Below are 22,342 nucleotides of genomic sequence, written 5' to 3'. Positions count from 1 at the left end.
TTTCATCACTGTTAACCCATAATCTGTTTAGCAGAGAGAAATAGTTAGCCATATTAGTCTGAAGTTAGGATGGAAGGGCAGCACCTTTGAGTAACTGGCTCAGAGAAGTGTAAGATTTCCTGGGCAATATCCTATTTCATTAGCAGCTAGGAAACTAGCCTACACAAGTTATTAGGGATCCAATTTCAGTACCACCAATCTTAGGACAGTTAAGTTCCCAAGCTTCAATCCTGACTTTGAACAACAAGATCCTAGTTTTACAATTGGCCATACCAAAATCTGTGGGATTGCAGGGACAGTTCTACACTTTGTACAGGCAGCCCATCTTCCCAGCTTTACAAAGATATTTGCTAATTTTTTGGCTCCAAATGCCGCATCCATGAGATCAAATAAACCTCAATACATGCTGCATGCCAAAAACAGTTGAGTTGCAAGTCCTAGAAGAATAGTTTTCATCTGGTCTTAATTTTTCATCTGGTCTTAATTCAGGTTTTCTTTTAGGTACACAATACATCTTTATTTGTATCTTTCCCTTTAGATAAAGTGTAGTTTTTCCTTTAGATGCACAATGTTTTGTAAAAGCTCCGTTCATTTCTTAGAAGGTTATTATAATTGCCCATAAGACTTCTCAGCCAACTTGAGTCCAGGCTAGCTAAGAATTGACAGAAACATTATATGCAAATTCCTACTTTGCTTTATTTTTCCAGTCAGCTCTTGGTGTGTCAAGTGTCAGCCACTGATAATATACACGGGCATGAAGCCACCACGTGCCGGTCTCATCCGCAATCTCATTGTGCCTACAAGACACTAAGTAGAATGTCCTAAAGGACCAAAAACTGTGGGAAAGTTATAAACATCTGTTTCAACAAAATGTACAAAGTCATTTCTGTGGGACTTGCAATACCCATCATTTGCTTTTGGGGAATATTCATAAGAACAAGTTTGGTTAATGAAAGTATTTGCAGAAGGGGAATACCCAGGTTACATGCTCAGTTGCCTTTTGACACAAAGAATGGAAACGTGTACAAATTTTTAATGTGCAGCCAGTGTCATATTTGAAAATTGGTCCCAGTGGATACTCCAGCATACTTTTCACAGATACAAATGCTGCATTGCCACACAAAGAGCCTGATCTACCTCTGATTATAGTCAGCTGGAATTTTTCTTTGGGTCAAGTCCATACTGGATAGCAGGGCCAGAAAATAGGTGCACTGAACTGAAAAAAATTGCCCTGAAATTTTGCCATAGCCTGTGTCAGAATAATATTTGCATCAGACTAAATGATAACTGTGGTTTCAAGTTTTTTTTTGGTTGTCTGCTTTTCAGCTTCTGTTGGAGTGGGTTTGTTACAGAAGTTAAAGCCATCATCTAGGAATGGAGCTGGAAAAGGCAGGGGGCGGTGCAGTTATATATAGAATTTTCCTGTAAGTAGTGAGAGATTTCACCACGCTGCAAATCATAACAAGGAGAAAACTGTGGTGGTAGCAGTATCAATGCCAAAGGTGCACTAATCAAAGTGCAGGACAACACTATTATGCTTTGTTCAACTAAAATGGACTAGAAATTACTGTTTTAATCAATAAAAACCTGTATTTGTTTTGAAAAATTGCAAGGAAACCGCCCCCCCCTTGAAATCCATAAATTCTAACTGGCCAATATATTTACTTACAAAGCCCAAGTCATAGAACAGAAACAAAAAACAGCACACGCTTATTCATCCTACTGTACAGCTTTTCTTACAGGGAAAGGGGGAAAGCACGTAGGAGGTAAAATACAAGACTGTCTACATTCCCCCAACATTTTTTAGCTCTCACTTCACCACTAGTCACCCAACTAAAAGCAAAGCTGTAATCTCAGTTCTGCAACTTTCATGAAGACCTGAGACTTCCCTGATGTGCTTTTATGTGCCACAACAGTCATTGTGCATTTTAGAAATAACCACATCATGGATTAAGTGAGCTGAGACCAACTGCAGACCAGAGGCCTGCCTCTAGTTTGTGCAGAAAGCAGTAGCAGCTTCGAATAAGAAGAAACCAGGAGAGTCAGTGCATCCATTTTGATACAGTAAAAGTCCAGTCATCTGTAGCAGCTCCCCAGGCAGGGCTTGTAAATTCTGCACGAGGCTTTGTGGAGTGTTTCAACCTTACAGGCATCACTGCAGAACTTGAAAGCTGGAGTTCACAGAACTAAAGTTTATGTTTGACTTTGAATTCATTAAGTCCAGAAGCATCAACATGCCTAAACTTTCTGTGCTGAAGCTGGTTATAGAAAGTCTGCTTTAAAAAATATATGGCCAAAAGCTATTTATTCTATAAGATGCCTTCTGACATTTCTTTTAAAAAAGGGAAATTCCCAGCGGAAAAAAACAAACCTTAAAGATGGGGGGCGGGGTTAATCGTTCAATGCAATGCATTTATACTTCAAAGATTTCTTAGATGTTAAGATGAAAAGGAACCATTATAATTATCTTGTCTGCACTCCTACATAACAAAGACCATAGAATATCACCCATTGCCCCTGCTCTTAGCCCACTTCTACTCATGTATTTACTTTACAAGCTGTATGATCTAAAAAGCTATTTAAATATGCTCTTCCTTTCATTGTTCATTGCCATGGTGTTCTTTTGTTTTTTTTAAACAGCAACATTTCTGTGCATATAGTTACCAATTAATGTAAACTGTAAACATAATTTAAAGTTTGTTTGTTCGTTATTAGACAACTATAAGAAATTGGGTCAAGTCTCCTTAGCACATTCCCTGAAAGTATATGGAAAACTGGGCTGCACAAAAAGATGAACTTGTGCTGTTAAACTGACATGCTGAGTATCTAGATCATCATAACCACTGAATTAGATTCAAGCACTGAGTAAGCCTGCAGCAGTGCTGCCCTACAAGCATGCTGCTGTCAGTCAGCATTGATAAAGTTACCAAACTGATTTTATGCAAGAGACAAGAATTTGGGGGGAATATCTTATCGGACCAACTGCATGGTTGGGATGGACTCAGACAAGCTTTTGGGTATCATAGCATCCTACCTCAGGTCTTTGAAAGAAAAGCAGGCTCACCCACATGCGCCCAGTAACTTAAGCAAACTTTTCCAAAACTCCAACTGTGTGAGCAGACAGATTTTAAAATGTACCTCTTTGGGAACAACTTAGTGTGAAGCAAACTCACACACACACACACTTTGTAAGGGGCTCTGAGTAATTCTTTACTTAACATAACACACACAGAAATGTAGGCAAGATGACAAATACTGAAGCTGCCTATATACACGCTCGGAGATGAGCAAAGTGCATTTTAGAGTGGTTCTCTGGCAGCTTTTCCAATTAAAACAGCTTGCTGTCATGTGTGTTAAGCTCCAGCACATTTAAAAATGGCTGCAGGATGCTCTAGGCCTCATTCAGTGAGGTTTAGTTAAAGTGCTCAATGGCTATTTTAAAATGCACAGGGGCTGAATACACACAATGCTGTGGTGATGCAGCGTTCTAATTAGAATGGAAAGCAAATTCAATTAATCAAGTCTGCTCTGATGTGTTCTAATTAGAACACTAACAAGTTTCTTCACTACTTCAGAGAGTGCTTTGGGCTTAGGGCACCATTCCCTCCCCTTCTTCAGCATATGGCTTGCCTCTGAATCATGGAATGCAAATGTAAATCTGCCTTGCCCCCAGTCACCTTGCTGTGCCCTTGACTTACTTCACAAATTAAACAGGACCCCCAGCTACAAAAGCATGCTCTTCCACTTATCTCTCCTGACTAAAGCGGTCCATCCTTCTCCGTCAGTTCCCCAAATTTTAATGCCCCCACACCAGCACCTACATCTTTGGTTCTGCTACTGGGGATTTTTCGTTCTCCACTTTCCCTACCTGAAGATTACTTAGAACTGGTTTCTCCCCACTTCTGCCAATGCATAATCCTCAAGGTGTTTCCACCTGAATAAGCCGTCACCTTGTCCCAGCACATGGTGGATTCCACATACACTGAGCTGTTCAATGATTCATAATATACACCAGAAATCATAAATTGCACATTGAAATTTCCCAGACAGTCAAACACATTAACTCCCCAAATCAGTCACAGAGGTAGGGTGCAAATCTACATGAAGTCTCAGTATTATTGTATGTTGTTTCAGATATCGTTAGCTTCTGTGTCAGTCTAACCACAGTTACAGCATCCCTTTCCGCATCATCGATTCTTTCTTTCTCTTTCTCTGCTATGCAGAAGTTCACTCGAACCAGAGCAGCCCCATCAGTGAGTTCCCCAGCTACAGTGGAAACGGAAATGACACCAGTTTGCTGGTTTCACCCCTGCTGGTGGCCGGAGTGGTGATTGGACTCGTGCTGTTTCTATCCTGCGTTACAATCATTGTGGGCAGCCTGCGAAAGGACGGACGGTTAAGACACCCTTATATGAGAAGAGATGCTAATTATGGTGAGGACGCATTTACCCTTCTCATGGTACTGCAGGTGTGGACAGGGATTGCACGCAGAAACACAGATCCATTATTTAATAGATAAGACAGAAGAATACAGCCTGTTTTCTTTAGTGACATCTCTGTGGTGGCTCAAAAGTAGGAAAAGTTATATGTTAAAAGGACAAAATGAAGATGTCAGAGCCAACAGTACAGCTCCTGTTAGTCCAAGTGTTTACTTTTCCTTGGTACTCTATATTTTTCCCCCCCTCCATAGCCTCCCAGTTTATTGCTGTATTCAGCTGATATCAAGTTACAACCTTGGGCCCAATTTTATTTCTCTCTGCTAAAGAGCCATTTTATAGCAGTTTATTGAAAAGCAGATCATGGAGCTCTCTCCCCTCTACGGTCTCAGCTAGCCTGTAAGAGTAACTTAATAATTGTCCTTTCTTTTTTATTAAAAAAAAAAAATATTGACCCAACATTGCCACTCCTGCAGCATTATATGTGATAAAACCCTGATAAACCTTGCCCCAGTAGTACTGATCACCTCACTGTGACACCACCAAACTATATCCCAGTAATTCCCGTGACCAAAATCCTTCACCATTGTGTCCTTCACAGGATGACTTTTTGGCCATTCTATAGTTTTCAGATCAGAAGTTGAGAATCACATCATCCAGATTACATACGACAGAAAATAGGCCTCTGTACTTGCAAAGAAGAATGCTAGCATGCATATAAAAAGTAACCCCAGAGGCCAGAGCTTCAGTTAGTATAAATCCTCTGCTTCAAGTCAGGTAGAAATATCACTGAATTCAAGCAAACATCAACAACTTCTACCACTCAAAGCTCTCACCCTCTGTTTGCAATTTGTCATGAAACAAAGATTGTTTATAGGGATTTCCTTATTCCGATTTTTGTTTGAGGTTTACATTAAAACAATTCTAAAATTTATCATTTGAAAGAAAAAATCATCTACCCAAAATATAAGTTGACTGTACATGTTGAAGGTACCACTCAGATTTCTTAAAAGTACATTGGACATTTGAAGATACCACTCAGATTTTTTTTTGAAGAGTACCTTGGACCTAATCCTAATTTTACTGAGGGAAATAGCAACCCCCCATTAAAGTCAGCGGAACTGAAATCTAAGCAGCATATTTAATCTTAAAAAGCAGAGGAAATAAATTATCAGTCTCTCCAAGTTTAATACAGATCTATCTTCTTTTTCATCCAAAGCATATAAATATTCTCATGCATTTTTTACCTAATTTTATATTCACATTTGCACATCTCTCAGAACTGCTACACTTTAAAAAGACTACTATCTATTGCATGAAATGAAAAACAATGTCTACTGCTTTGTAAAATTTATTTTTCTGCTTTCTCATTTGGCTCTACAAGCAGTTAAATCACTAATTTCAGAGCACCACGGTTGCTGTATCGGTGATAAAAGCTGGTACAGAGAGATTTGGGGGCATGATAAGAAGCTGTGCATTATAATAAAATGCTGTCATCTTCATTGCTTAAACAAAACTAGCTATCTTAATTTCAGCTCTATTCCAAAACCTCGACATCAGCCCAGGAGAAAGGTTGATACAAAAAGGAGGAAATGTTTTTCATCTCTAAAATAGTGTGAAATAGAAAAGGGACACAACAGCATCTTTTAAGTAGTAATAATCTTGGCTTGATATCAGCACACATCATGGTAGCATCTGGGTGCATTTCCAGTGGCACAAGTGAAAACATGAGGAATTGCTGTGCATTCGGCCTGCTAAATGTATTGAGGCAAGCAAAGGCACATGAGGATGGTGGGCAGAGCGATGGTAGGAATCTACGGGGAATTCAATTGGTCCATTAGACTGATCCTGAAAACTGAACTGAAGATGTTCACAGCTGAAAACTGCCCGAGGAAAGAACAGTTTATGAGGCATGGAAAGATTCCCTGGCCCCATACTTATAGTTGGCCAAAAATTGCCTTTACAACCCCGTTTAAAGAAAATGTTGGCTTCTCCACAAACAGGTATACAGCCCTAAGTCACAGACTGAAGCCGCTCTATTTTAAAGGGCAAATATTTTAACCCTGACTTGTCTTTCAGCAATTCAGGGCAATCAGCTTACACCAGTTTTGAGTTTCAGCCAAGACTTCTGGAAGGTCCATCACTGAGGAGTTTGACTAACAGCGTTGTGGTAATGCAGTTTTAGTGCTCCAATTTAAATCCTACAGCAAAGGAGTCATGCCAGTTGTCACAGCACTCCACATCCGCGGTGTCACCAACTCCAGTGAGCTAAGGACTGGAGCACACCTTGCAAAGTATGGCTTTGCTGAAGAAGTGCTGCAATGCCTCTCGTCGACAGCTTAGCAAGTGGAAAGCAGGCGCACACAGTTCACAGCAGCTGCTTTTTGTTCACAAATGGATTTTTATTCACTCTGTTCTTCTACATCAGTGAGTTAAACTTCATTTGTGACACTTGACTGCCCTTGTCAGCTCCCTAAAAACAGGCCGAGGCTGCCTCACAATAATGCTGACACCCTGTGACGTGCACCTGTTTGTGGAGTAACCACCTGCAAAATCAAGTGCCGGATGATGTCCCTGACAAAACCAGACAGGCAGTAACAGCATCTTCTTGTTGGTTCCTAGAGGGAACTGAGGACAACTTGTCCTGGATATTTTTGTTCATGTAACAGAAACTACCAAAAAAAAATACAAGAGTTGGAACATGCTGGCCAATCTTTTGTAATACCTGTGAACGTGAAAGTACAGCTAGATTTATCAGCATCTCATAACTGAAGGAGGGAGAAAAAAGTTACAGACCAAATCCACTATCAGTCAGATTTTGCCTCTTTGCTGTTTGGTGGAAGCATCATCTGACTGGGAACCGCAGTCTAATAACATTTCCTACCAGCCTTCTGGGAACACCCACACTGCCAGAAAACACTGCAGGAAACCCTAGAGCAGTGCTGAAATCACTTGCAGCACTTTTTTCCTAATAGAAGTGTCTGGAGCAGATACCACTAGGGGAATTTTACAGAATCCACCTCCAGCTTTATCATCCCATTATTGCTTAGTATAATTAACGTTTCTTCCTGGCTCCTCATCCTTCCCATTCCTGATGCCTTTCTAGTTCTAAACGTCCATTCCTAGAAGTGACAAGCTAATCTGTGTCCTTGCTGGTATCTAAAAAGGCAAAGCTGCATGAAGCTTTAGGTAATTTAGACCAGGGAGTAGCTTAAAACCAATGTACCTCTCAGGCCTGCAGTTTTTTCAGTCTTATTTTAGAGCATCTGTGTGTTTGCCAAAGCCAGGATCAAAACTTACGGCTGTGAGTCATTCTCCTCGCAGGGAATGTGGTGTCTGTAACAGCAAAGTGTTTCTTGCCTCACCGTATCGATCAGATGCTTTATTACTAAAAATGTGTTGACTGCTCTTCCTAAAAGGGATTTGTCCTTTCAGTCTTGATCTCCTTGCGCTATTGGACTTCTATAGATTTCTCACTATGATGCTATCACCTCAAACTTTTGTTTCTGTTTTCAGGCCTCTAATCCAACACTGAAATAAATACATTGCTAGTAGAAATGGACCCAAAGTTATGTCAAATAGTAAATTCACATAAATAGGCTGTTCTTGTCATCCTAAAACTATTGCAATTTAACTGAAGTAGTGCTGTTTCCATCTTTTAGTTAGCTCTCACCCCAAAAGGAAGTTCATTTTCTTCCTCTCCCCGACGAGATTTGAACTCTTACCTCCCAAAAGTCTTTGAACCAGGAGCCTAAGAGGGAACTGGCGGGAGGTTGGCAGTCACCACTTCCATTCATTTTAATACTGTTCTGCTTTGTCTAAATAATGACATATGCATGAGAATGGGGCCTGGAGTCCAGGTAAGCATCCTACCACCCAGAGTAGCAAGTTATATATTCTTTCTTTATAAGTCAGTAAATAATTAAATATGTTATAGTGAGTATAACAGATCTAGCAGGAAAGGCTAAGGGAGACCACCCCAAGAATGCCATCACCTGGCAGTCACGGCAGGTCTATGGGAGGTCTCTCTACCTGAGAGATGAGAGCATGTTTTAAATCCCTGGCTAGAGTGAGGCAGAAAGTAGATTTGAACCAAGGTCTCCTATTTCCCAGGAGAATACCCTAAACTCTGGACTGTCACCAGACCATGATGGAGCTGTTCCACCTTGTATAAAACACTTTCATACCTTGAACCAGAAAGATAAATGACCACTAGTCTGGTGTCTGTGCCGCTCACCTTGACCATTCCCTAAGGAGTATTTAATTAGTAGTGCAAAGTAGAACAGCATCAACAGGAGAGCCAGAGAGCCTGCTGCTCCTACCTCGTGGCTGAATGCTATGTAGCACTGTGGTTACGGTACCCTCATGGGAGCTAGAAGTGGGATTTCATACCCTTTCAGGCAGGCAAGTCAGCTGAACCAAGGATGAGGTCCCCATCATCCCGGGAAAGTGCCTTATTAATGAACTACAAGATAAAAAGAAGGCACTGTCACTCAGACTTCCAGTTGGATGCAGCTGGCCTTTTGCTTGCTTTGTTTTCTTGGAAAATGGTTGATGGGGGTTGATTTAGTCAAATATAAGCTTTTGCTGAACATATCATCTATGAGGGTTTTGTTTTAGCAAGACAAAACAAAGACTTTAAAATTCAGTTCAATCTATTCAGTCTAAATCTTTTTTAGGATTCCCCCCCCAAGTTTTTCAGTTTGACAGAGAAACCAAAAATATCAATTATTTGCAGAGCCCTAATTATTAGATTTCCATAGCAGAGGTAACACCTGTGCAATGGGCAAGTGACAACCCTGACATTACTTGCTGCTTTGTGTGACCTTTAATGCAAGCAGCACATTGAACCTGAGCTTTCTTTTCCTATCTACTAAAAGGCAAACCCCACCTCTGTTTACACTTTCAGACTACAATTATGCAAAACAGTGTTCTGTGAACCACATCTCTAATTAGCGTTTCATTTCTGGACGTTGCACACAAATAACATCCCTGGCTGGGCGAGTTAAATAAGGCTATTTAGTCAGTTATCAGTGGAGGCAAGAACAAGTATGGTCCTATCCAGAAACTAGTGGACCTGTGGGGAAGAAAGAAAAGTGTCCCTTGCCTGGACTGCCTCTTATACATAGTTCAGGCCAGACAAACCCTCCCCTACAATACAAATACACTATGCTCCCCTTTCGCACAGCTCCACTGCAGACACCCCTAAGGTGGTCCTCACTGCGCCTCTTTTCCCGGTCTGCTCCACAGTGTGAAGAGGGACTTCAGCTCCCTCAGAGCCAAATACAGGGAGAAAAGATGAGGGACAGGCAGTGCCAGTTCTCTCTCCTTGGAGCCTCCCAACCACAGAAGAGCCCAATGCCTCTGACTGCTTCTTGTTCACAATAATGTAAATCTCCTTGTTCTTTGCCTCAGCCCTGGCTTTCTTGCTAAAAGGCTCTCTCTCTGCTGCTGGGAGGCAGAGGTGGCAGGTGTCTGGACCGGCTGGTGCCCCTGTCTCTGCGGGATGGCTGCTGCCAGAGAGGCAATGCAATGAAGAGGCCTGTGGCAGAGACTATGCTATGCCTACAGCATAAAGAGGTGCAGCTGAAAGGTCTGGGCACAGGGCCTTCATCTGCCCATGCAATCTAAGCCAATAGAAGAAATTACTAGTGTAGAGGGAAGACTATCTCAGGAACAACCCCTTTAGGTCGGTCAGGCTTGTAGGCCTAATATACACTGCTGAGATGAACTGGACTAGTTCACCACTCCCACTTCAGCTCTTGGCATGACCGGGCCCTTCCAAGCAAAGGCTGTTCCCCATTTTTTCAGTCCTTCCTGTCTATGCATTGTTTGAACCAGTTTTCTGGCATCCGTTTGAGAGCGAGTTTTCCCATGTGACAATACAGTCAGGAAACTGCAGCACGACTGTTTTCCATTTCCTCCCTTTATCTGAGCACTCACGTTGAAGACTCAATTTTTCAAACGTAGTTTCTCAAAAGTTAGGCCCCTAATTTTAATCTGTTTTGAGAGAAGCTGAAGATGTGCAGCTCCTGATAACTGCAGTAGCTTAGGAGAAACAGTGCAAATAGTTGAGGTAATGTGCATCAGAACTTGTAAAGGTCTTTACCTTTGGCCACATGAGTAGGACTTTAATACCACTCACAGATTTGCAGAGAAGTACCCAAGTGTGTATTCCCAATGCCGCACCCTGAAACACAGTAGCTTTGATTTAGTTTTCATGGGCTTGCAATTGCTACCAGGGCATTTCTTTATTCCTTTAAGTCTTACTTGCCTCATATCACTGATAACCCTGCTGTGTCAAATTGATTTTCTCTCTCACTGGTGGCTAACACTTTAAATTAGAGTAGCACTGTGCAGAATCTACCATGAAAAAGGACTTATCATTAATTGCTCGTTTCATAGCTCCAGATGGCTTCTCCTATAGTGGCTCAATTGGAGAACTAAGATCAACCTGCATCGAGGAGTTCCCACCAGCATTTGATTTTGGTTCCTACATGGACACACTCTCTCAGGTCAATGTCATGTATCCTGATTCACCACCATGGTAAGCACTTTTCTGGTATTCTGGAATTGATATGATTGGACTTGCCAGTTATGTAAGGTGGGGAAATAGACCTGCCAGGCATATGTCATACAATCCAGATCCATTAGGTTAAAGTACTAATGGACTTTATACATTTTTCTCTCATAAAATCATACCTTCCCCCCTTCCCTCAAGCAATTAGCTTTGGACTTTTATAGATGTTGCTGCCAAATAAATGTTGTTAGGCAACTTTAACTTGTAGATATTCATTAAACACAAATGTTTTATTTGACAGCTGAACAAAGGCTTTTATTAGTGATATGATCTTGGTCCTATATTTTACTTTAATTGAATTTAAAACCCAGTAGGTCAGCCTCTCAACTGGTACACATCACTGGAAGTCCATTGAGTATAAAGTCATTGGCCATTAGGCTGATTTACACCAGCTGAGAATCTTGCCCACCAAGTTATCATTCAGTTGAGTGTGTTTTGATGAGTTAGGAATGTAGCACTGAAAGGAAACTCAAGAACCATTAAGTCCAGTCCTGTCCCAGGCACCACATCGTACCATGCCTCTCAACTTCTGAAAGGCAAGAGTCCTGTGCTATTAATCAAGTGCTTCCAGATGGGAATTAACACAGACAAGGCTGAGGGCCTTTAGACTAAATACTGCTGTGTTCATCACAGCTTAGAAGTAGTTTCCATAAAGTCAGTCAAATTGCCCAAATTTATACTATTTTAAAATAAGTGTTGCATTTTTGGTCCTTTGACATGAAGATAATAATATTTCTTTGTATCTGGGTGCTGTGCAATCTACCTGTTGTTGTTTATGAACATGGTAGGAAAAGGCTGCTTGGCTTGGAGGATATCTACATGAGACATTTGCGACAAATCTTGTCTAGTAACAAAAGCAAACCAAATCTTCCCAATTCCCATCTTTATAAGCATCACGTATGAGGGCCAATACTTTCTTAGTATCTATTAAGCAAAGTACTGAAGATGTGCATCAAGATTGTTGAATCAAAACATTGTAAAGTTGGTTCAGTTCTTGGAACAACCACACCTTTTGTATGTGACCTAGGGCAGGCTACTTAGTGATTCCACATCTCAGCTCCCCAGCTCTAGAAAATTTCTCTCTCACCATCTTTTGCATGTGTGGCAAGTTATTTGGAACAAGAACCATCTCTTACAGTATGTATATGCAGCAGCAAGCACAACAAAGGCCTGACCTTACTCAGGGCCTCTCAGCATTACAGAAGCCAATTTTCTTCCACAATTTTAAAATTTCAGGAAAGATAGTCTAAAACAAACAAGATGTCTCAATGTGGAATTTTCCCTGAATGTAATCATTTTCTGTCTCAAAGTGGATAAGGAAGTAGAGCAGTTCTCACTCCCAACCTGGATAAGAAAGTAGAATAGTCTCAAGCAGCATACCTTCACTGGTATCTCTAGAAAATGGGTATTGGAAAGTGGCACTCTTGGCTTGCACTCTACACAGACTTCTATCAAGCTCTCTCATAGCTGATAGGGTTGGAAGGGATCTCCTTTTGAGGACCCCCAGGGTAGGAGCAAAAACCACTTCCCTTGGAAGTTGGTTCCAGATCCTAGCCACCCTGACAGTGAATTAGCACCTCCTGATGTCTAGTCTGAATCTACTCTCGGTCAACTTATGGCCATTTATTCCTTATAACTCCAGGTAGTGCTCCGGGGAACATGGACTCTCCCATAGCCAGTTTGTAGATAGCCACCAGATCCCCTCTCAGCCTTCTCTTGTGGAGCCTAAACTGGTTCAGGTCCCCTAGCCTCTCTGTGTAGGGCCTGCCCTGCTGCTCCCTGATCATGCGAGTGGCCTCCTCTGGACCCTCTCCATGTTGTCCACATCCCTTCTGCAGTGCGGCACCCACAACTGGACGCAGTACTCCAGCTGCAGCCTGACTAGTGCTGCACAGGGGGGGAGGATCACCTCTTTGGACCTGCTCATGATGCATCTGTGGATGCACGACAAGGTGCAGTTGGCCTTCCTGACTGCATCTCCACACTGCTGGCCCATGTTCATCTTGGCATCAATAGTGATTCCAAGATGCTTTTCTGCCTCTGCACTGATGAGAAGGGAGTTCCCCAGCCTGTAGGTATGCTGCTGGTTCTTCCTCCCCAGGTACAACACCTTGAACTTGTCAGTGAAACCCATCCTGTTCTCATCCACCCACCCCTGTAACCTGTCTAGATCCAACTGCAGCCTGTCCCTCCCTTCTAGCAGCCCACATCCCCCCACATTTTAGTGTCATTTGTGAATTTGAACAGGGTGCTTTTTACCCCCTTGTCAAAGATGTTGAATAGTGCGGGCCCAAGGACCGAGCCCTGAGGGACCCTGCTGCCCACATCCCTCCAGGTCGAAAATGACCCATCCACCACCACCACCACTGTCTGGGTGCGGCCCTCTAGCCAATTTGCAACCTGTCTTACTGTGTAGGCATCGATGCCACAGTTGCCTAATTTCTTAATGAGTATGGGGTGAAAGACAGTGTCAAAGGCCTTCCTAAAGTCCAGAAAGACTATGTCCACTGCTACACCTGCATCCAAGGATTTTGTAACCTGGTCGTGAAGGCCACCAAGTTGGTCTGACAAAACGTGCCTCGAATGAACCCGTGTTGGTTGCCCCTAAGCATAATCTCCCCTGCTGGTCCCTCACAGATGCACTCCTGGATAATTTTCTCAAAGAGCTTCCCCAGGACTGAGGTAAGACTAATGGGCGTTTAATTTCCTGGGTCCTCCTTCCTCCCATTTTTGAAAATGGGGACCACACATTGGCCCTTTTCCAGTCCTCCAGCACCTTGCCAGAGCACCACGAGTGCTCATAAAGCCGTGCCAGGGGTCTTGCAATGACATCTGCCAATTCCCTCAGCACTCTGGGGTGGTGATCATCAGGACCTGCTGATTTGGACACATCCAGTCCCACCAGAAATTCCCTGACTAGGTCCTTACTGGGCCTGGCAGCACCTCCCCTGGGTCCATCAGGGATCCCATTGGGGGGAAGGGGGATGCCCTGGACCCTGATGAAAAAGATGGAGGGAAAGAAATTGTTAAAGACAATTGACTCTCAAATGACTCCAGTTAATATTTTTCTTTGCTGATCTGTAATGGGGACGGGGAGGTTTAAAGACAGTCCTGGGCCTTTCCTCATATCTGGATTACAGAAAAATCCCCAACAGAGAAGAGTGTCCAAGCTACTTTACTGACAGCTGGCACCATATGCCCATGCCTTCAGCCTGAACAGGGCTTGGATGAAAGCCAGGATTGCATACTGGGAATTATTTTTGTTTCTTTTAAATATAAGGGGATTCACCTCTGTGTCAGTGTCTGGTCTGCTGAGCTTCCTCACCAGTTCTCTTCATACCACTGTGTGCAAGGGATAATATTTGAAGTAAACTGGTCGATATAAAAAAGGGTTATGGTTAATGTTGCATATTCATTTTTATTTTTCGTTTACATATGTTTAAGACAGAGACAACCTGAAGACACACAAAGCTCACACTTGCAAAGCAGTCTCTTCCCTGTGCCACACACACACACACACACACACACGAGCTAAACATGCAGATTTTGTGATCATCAAATTACAAGCATAATTAAGATTACTTAGAGATTACTTGGAGATCATCCAATATGCCCACAACTCAGAAACACACACATACCAACACAACTCAAAGCACATGTACATAACACAAAAGTGCACAAATCCATATCCATGGTTACTGGCACTAGCCATTTACAAGTGTAAAACCATAAGCCATTTCATTTAAATCTTTCCATATGTACACATTATATATAGACAGAGCCAAGTGAAAAAAAAAGAAAAGCTCTCAATAAAATGCACTTAAAAATATACTTAAACTCTCATTTTACATTAGCTGTTGACCTTGAGATTGTTGGGCTAACAGTAATAGAAATGGAGCAGAAAAGCCACGTAATAAGTGTGAAAAACCTTTGCCCTCAATTATTCTGCTCCTCTGCACTGTTCAGCGAGTCTCATTTCTCAGCCTTCTTAACCCTGTTGTTCTATCAGAGAACAGAACGGAAGAGAACATACATTATTCTGACACATCCCTGTAACTCTGCTCATGCTCTAGGGTCAACAACAAATGGAGACCTTTACCGCCAACAGCACTTCACTCATCTTTGTTCCCCAAAGGTGTTTTTAGAGACATTGCTTGAATTAGTGAGAGAGTATCGATGGGTATAGGCGCAGAGAGAGGGAAGTCGTGCTAAATGACCCGATACCAAACTTTCAGGAAACCCTACACATCGGTTATGCACTTCTGTGTGCGTGTGCTACTACATGCTTTTCATACAAGAAAATTCATATACAAGTTTAGAGGCCATTGATACTTCTAATACATCTTGCATTATGGATAATACAAAAAGGGGATTTCTTATCCCAATCCTATATGCAATTTTGCAAATCTATATGAAGTTTTCCTTCTCTGTTGTCAGTTCAGTTATTTTTTCATTTATTTTAATTTTATAGAATCAACTTAGATGAAAACTTGTTTTTCAGACTTCAGATTTTCTAGAAACTCTTTAAATGTGTACACAGTCAATCTTTACCAAATAACTTTTAATGCCAAGTTAGAATTTCTATATGGTAATGGTAAAAGCAAAGATTATCATTAATACACCCTCCTAACCAAGTGCAGTTAATCAGGTAGTCCCAGCAGCAAAACTAATGGAGTATGAAGATGAACTTCAAGCCAGAACATCCCATTGCAGAATCCTTCCTTGCCCCCAAACCACTGTTTTTAATGCTATTCTATTCTCGCTATAAGTTGCTTGGCCTAGCATATTAAATGTATCAGTATGCATCAATATACATCTAATATGCATTGATAAATAGAGAAGGGGGAAAGCAACTTACACCTGGAACTCTTCAGCTGTATTTTTAATGTACCAAGGAGACACTAAATCAGTCCCAACCTCTTTTGTGCCTTCAAACTCCGACACTTTACAGAAGCAGCATCTTTTGAAAATTCCATCCTGTATTTATCAGTTAAAGCTGTTTAGTGCCACAAGTCTTTTTAGTTATAGCAGAATACCAGTAATTGCCTTTTAGGATAGAAGTGTGGCTGTCACTATTCTTATCCTGATCCAGCAACCTGGGGCTGCCTGGTTTACTACTTATTATGGTTTCCACTATAAAACCCTGCTCCCATCAAAAAAAATCTTCTTCATTAGCCTTGCAAAACCCTACTTGCCAACTTGCTCAGGGCATGTAACAGTTTTTAATGGATAAAAAAAAAAATATCACTGGCTTTTTGGTTATCATCATCATCAATGTAGTAAAGATGGGAAAATTGATTTTGTGCTGGAGAAGATAAATTTTTGCTCTAGTTTTGCAAGGCTGGTGAGCCTGAACTGCTTTGTCTCTGTATGCAATGTCCCTGGGGCCAGTGTGCAGATCTGTGGTGCTTCTCATGCTGTTTTATACCATTCTGTCAAACACTAAACAGCTTTAAACTTCATTTGGTCCCTTGAGAGTTTCCTCTCCCTGTGGGATTCCTCGGGTGAAAAACAACCAAGGCAGAGTCTCCAAGCTGTGACCCTGGGGAAGTGGCTGGGCATACAGGTATCCGATTCAGTTGACCCTACTTCATGGAGATACCCCATGGGAATATAGGCAGGCATCCTAAGTTGGAAAGGTCCCACACTTCTCTGTTTAGGGCTGATGTTGGGGGAGGCATCAAGTCAGATGAGCTGCCCAAAACTTCTGGTTTACATGACCTTGTGCATGGCAAGTATATTGCATTTCCTATCCAGTGCCTCCCTTGACAAGAATCTTTATCAAACACAATAAGAAAGAACATTGCAAATTTCACCCCAATCTCCATCTTTCTGAGGGCAAAATCCTTACTCTAGAACTAATGATACACCCAAGCTGCACCCATGCAACAATACCCGGCTGCAAGTGCTACCTTGAGGGGGCACCAGAATCACTCCCACCATGGCAATCTTTGCCATAGCAGGAATAGCCCCACACTGCCTGGCTGTAGAAGCCAAGTGGGCACAGCTCCTCATCCAGCAACGTATCTGGGGAGCAAAAGAGCAAGCGGGATGAACCCTAGAGTCTTTGCCATGGCAGGTACATCCCTGTACCTGGTAGGGTATCTTGGCAGGGATGGGGGAGTGAATAGTGCACCAGGGCCAGCTTCCAGGGAGCCCGCACCATGGGACTGCCACAGCTGGTATGCAGTAAGCCCATCCCAGTGGCAGCAGCCTGAGCCTACAGTACCACAGCAGTACCAGCTGCAGCTTGATTGCAGAGAGCAGGGACAGGTAAGACCCTGTCCCCACTGTCCAGCGGCCTGCATAACTTCCTACCCCACCTGGCTCAGGTGCTAAAGGAGTTTGCAGTGCCTCTAACCCAGGCTAGTTCTGAACAAGCTAGCTGGGTGGGCCAAAAGCAGGACAGCCACATTGGCAGGGCATTCGCCCCTGGATAATGTCCCTTTCTAAGCTCAGGTGCGTCTGCACTGCACTGCACTGCATTGTACCATGAAGACATATCCTAAAGTGTTACTTAGTAGAGAATATTAGTATTATTATTTAGATGCATATATACTGCCATACCAGAAAGGGCCATAGTACTCTAATCTCACCTCCTGACTTTGGGGGAGATGGGAGTAGAGGAAATATGAGTCATTCCATAGTAACCTCTGAAAATTGAGTAGGGCTAGTGTGAGGGCAGGTTACTTAACCTACATCTGAACAAGCCCTTGTGAAGGCTGGCATTATTAGAAGGGCCATATCTGAGAGCAGCATCCCTTAAATGTCAGCCTGTACTAATTGGCTGGTGTGGGAACAGTGCCAGAAGGAATCCCTTCCAAAAGGGAGCAATACTGGAAATTAGCTAGCAACTCTCCAATGATTTTGAGTGTCTGAGGGTAGGTCATTACTTGGATGATACACCATGGGTAACAAGAATCTCCACTCCAGGTCATCCATGCTCTCTGCATGCTTCAGGCAATTTGCACTAATAAATGAAGGAATTCAGTTTCTCACTCCGCTGAACCAAGACAAAACATCTGAAAAAGAACATCACTTTAGGCATTCTGTAGCATGAACTTCACAACAGCAAATAATGATGAAGCAGCCATAAGTGTCCTATTCATGCGATCCGTCTTGAACTATATCCCACCCCCCACCCCCCATCCAACTGGGCCTCTTTCTGATCATTTAAATATTATGGTAGTTCTTTTCTTTAGAAAGGATGGTGGGATTATGTTTGTATTAAACTTTGCACGTATCTGTAAAAGTCATGAGTTAATGCATTTATTTTTGAGTAACCAGAAAGGATCTCTCTTTAGACACATTTTCTTTGTTGGCGTTCCATGCACTCAAAGTTATTGCCAGGTTTTTCTTGTTAAATAAGAGTAATCCTCAAACAGAGGCTATGAAGATATTTCTAGGAGTCCTTGGGGACAAATTAAACATGTAGCAGGGACAGAAGAGGGCTGGCCAAATGGCAGAGAAAGTAGGCCACAGAGATACCTTCTGTACCAAGTCAACCAAACAGAAGCATGCAAGAATGCAATTAAATAAGATTTTAGTCAAAAAGACAAAAAACACACAGATATATGAACAGATAGGTTGATCAGACTGCAATGATTAGGGCCAAATTTGAGAAGTTCTGTGACTGGAAGTATAACATTTTACTACCTGCTCCAATTATTCTGGGAGGAAACAAGTGAACGGTTTTAGCCCATAAACCTACTTTATAGCAGATAGATCTCTTTGGTTTCCGATTCTATGGTTCGTAGACCACACACGCCTTTTTTGCTCAGTTTGTTGATCCCTTCAAACAGTGAGCTATTAACTTGCTCAGAACCATACAATGCATTAATGGGTTCCCCCCCCCCCAACATACATCTTTTTCAAAGCATTTGGACTGAACTGTGGAATCAAATCAGAACCTTGCATCTAAATCCACAGAGGTGCATGTAAATCTGCTTACAAGAGTAAATTGATTTAGGGCCCAATGTAACACACCGCACCCTTACTGATAACAAAGTTCCCACTTACACCATGCAATTACCTGCACGTGTAAGGTCGGTGAATTTGAAACGGATGTGTTTGGCAGCGTCCTTTGAAGTGTCAGTTCAGAACCACCAGAAACCTGAAGTTCCCACAATAGTTCCACGCTAATATAGTGACCGTCTGGCTAGAAAGACTCTGTGCTTTGTTAGTTTCCAATGGTTTCTATGTTCCTGGTTGTAACAGGATGCTCCATATTATATTAAGGGACCATTCCCTCTGGCATCTTGATTGAATTCAGGCCACCTTTCCAAGCTCCATACAAGACCAGAACAGGGTGTGCAGGATGCAGCTGTGCCGCAGCCTGGGCTCTGACTCTGCATATGCAAATAAACACTTATCAAATTAACCAGAAAGCCTGCATCATAAATCCAAATGAAACATGCTTTTTTTTATTAATGCTTTTCCTATGTTCTTGCTACCTTGCTACTGCCACAGTTAATTAAAGCAGGAAAAAAATTAATGCTTTTGGCAAATAGTCAGAAACGGAATAAATCTTATATCTTAGCGACAGTTTGGAGCAAACTTCAAGAAAAAGGAGAGCTTAGCAGATGGCTGACAATAAGATAGAGGAAGTTATGTAGGGAGGCATTTAAAATACTTCTCTTCACAAACAGTGTGAAATACCCAATACAAAACATCAGTCTAGGGTAAGAGCCAGAAAAGGTCTGTGCAGCAACTCTGACATTATGCTGTGGGGCTGTTGTATAAAAGCATCCATTTTCTGAAGGGGAGAGCCAACCAAATAGTTGTTTGGATTGGGGACTCTTCTAGTTGGTAATGGTTAACAAGAGGCACTGTTCTAGGCACTGTGTTAAGGCCTGAGAGCAAGGAAAAGCAAGGTCTAGTCCTGTCAAATATTTATTTATGTTTTAAACTTGTGATGGTTACTGTAAATTCAAACTATTATACAGCATGTACAACAGTAACATTTTTAAATAACAAAACGTATGCAAAGGATAAGTTGGCTGACTTATTGGACTTCTTCACAGAATAGAAGTCACAGAAATATTTAAAGCTAATCTAAGATGCCCACAAAAAAAAACACAAACAAAGCAACTATGGCATAAGCATGAGAGGAAGGAATCAGGAGCAGAAGTGGCCAGAATGGGAACCACTGTATTGACTGCAGGGATGAATTAATATGTAGCATATATCTGAAGTGAAAGACGTGCAAATGAAAGCTGGTTCTATAATGCCAGGAGCAAGCACCAAAAACTTAGCTTTGCTTAATGTTGTTTCTAATATTAATGTCCTGTAAGAGGCAGAAGCATTACATCACCACATACCAGGTGCTACTGAGCTGGGCCTTCTTGCACACGTTATTGTTGCTAAAATCATCCACTCAGAGAAATCTGGGAGTACATATCTAAGCCTGCACATGGCCAGGGGCTGACTATAATCATTTTAGACTATCATTTTCATTAAGCTTCATGCTCAGGCTTTAAATCGGAAAATAAGTAGGAGAAGGTCTCTTGGCTGTGGGCAGGGCACAGACTGAAAGCACGAGACAGCTTTCCACTTCTCTTTTCATAGGTTATGCCAACCTATTTCAGTTTTGAGAAGAGATTAACATAGCCTTGGAACTGGGGGCGTAACAAAGCCCACAGCTTGACGACATCCTCAAGTCAGAATGTGCCTGAAGTCTGAGAAGTACAATTTCCAAAATCCACTGCACGGGGTGGTTGTACAGCCCCTGCTACTGCAGGTACATGACTCAAGTGCAGCATTCTTCCAATATGAAAGCATGCTTAAGGGTCTCATTCTGCAAGCCCTCACCCATGCCCTGTTAAAGTCAGTGGGACTGATGGTGTCAGTTATGGTTTGAAGATCAGGCCTGGACTACAGACACTCACTCAGAGGCAAATTTGCACCAGTCTAAGGAAGGCTAAATTCTGTAAGAAACTATTGGAAGAGCTGCCTTTGAGATCAGAGTACAGCTTTCCCCACTTGGATGTAAATATTGTAAGCAATGAAAGGAGCACTCAAGAACCAAGTTTCTAGACCCAACAAAAGTGGTAGTGGTCAACAAGGGAAATAAACCAAAGAATAGGGGTCTTGAGGAGTCAAAGCCAAAATAAAGTCACCCCCGGCAGCCAAAGAAAATTGATCACTGGCTTCAGAAACTTTATACATGCACGTAAATTAAAGAAAGGATTGCACAAGTATACTTGGGAATGAAATTACACAGCTGCCTGCCACTCCAAGGAGGCATTTCAGCAAGAGGACACCCATCCCAACCATGCCCAATATAGGGGCAACTATGACAAGGATCCCAACACATAAGGGATATCCTCTAGGCCTGGCTGAGGTAGCACAGTGCTGCCCTGTACGGCAGCCAGCCTTGTATGAGAGCAAAAACTGAATGACCTTTTAAACCCAGTTTGACCTGGTAATCATACAAGTGGCGTCTCACAAATCTCTCAGAATGACAGGAAACCACTCGCTATTTTGCTGCTCAGCTTGAGCTCTGATGAGCCCAATACCTGGATTTCCTGGAGGAACAGGCTGCAGAATGAGTCTACCCTGGGCAATAGTTTTTCAAGCAGCCCCACGTACATGCAGCTCTGCAGGAGGATGTCCAGTGAAGAGTTCTCTTCTAGATAAATTCTGTTTGGGAAACTAATTTATGAAAGATGCCTTGGGATGGTAATAATTTAATTGCTTTGATATCTGAGCCACAGATCTCATTTAGGGCTTAATTTGATTATTGCTATAGATGCTTTTCCTAATCATTTAGAGAAATGCCATGCATTTGGTTTTGTCATAGTCCTGCCACACTCCCAGGGCATTTAAACAGCAGTAGTTTGGTCAATTTATCTTGACAGCCCTCGATATGTGGTGCTTATAGCCATAAACATCCCCTTCGCAAAATTAATGACTTTCTAATGAACCAGGGATCAGTGTGAATGTCTGTCAAATTAATTTCACATGAGTAATGAAAAAGGAGAGACAGGTACAAACTAAACAGAGTCCAAATGGCACTTGGCAGTATGTAGGAGTCCATTTAGATCATGCACAAGCATGTTCCCAAGGCTGGGGATCTTTCACATGGCAGCTGTAATCCTGAAACTTCAAAACCCGTGGTTATGAAAGGGGGAAAGGGATCCATTTCTTCACATTTTAGTCACTCTTGCTGAGAAAGACGGCTTGCATGGCCTGGCAAGGAGTCCAGAGCATGATGTTCTCTGCCATAAGATGACAACAAACCTTGAGCCAACAAAAAAAGACATCGTAACTGATATTTTGAAATTCCTAACACAAACCAGATTACCACCTTAGTGGCACATTATCT

General features: G+C 42.2%; 1 protein-coding gene across 1 annotated transcript in view; it reads left to right on the top strand.

The window, feature by feature from the left end:
• LOC109310351 (protein BEAN1-like) overlaps positions 1-22,342 on the top strand; it is a 116,272-nt gene that overhangs the window by 76,180 nt on the left and 17,750 nt on the right. The window contains exons 4-5 of the mRNA XM_019535434.1: positions 4,224-4,433; positions 10,842-10,983. Coding sequence (XP_019390979.1) covers positions 4,224-4,433; positions 10,842-10,983 — 352 coding nt within the window. The remainder of the gene's footprint in view (positions 1-4,223; positions 4,434-10,841; positions 10,984-22,342) is intronic.

This window comes from Crocodylus porosus, unplaced genomic scaffold, assembly GCF_001723895.1.
Source record: "Crocodylus porosus isolate Cpor-Errol unplaced genomic scaffold, CroPor_comp1, whole genome shotgun sequence".
NCBI lineage: Eukaryota > Metazoa > Chordata > Crocodylia > Crocodylidae > Crocodylus > Crocodylus porosus.
This window is presented reverse-complemented; position numbering and strand designations above follow the sequence as displayed.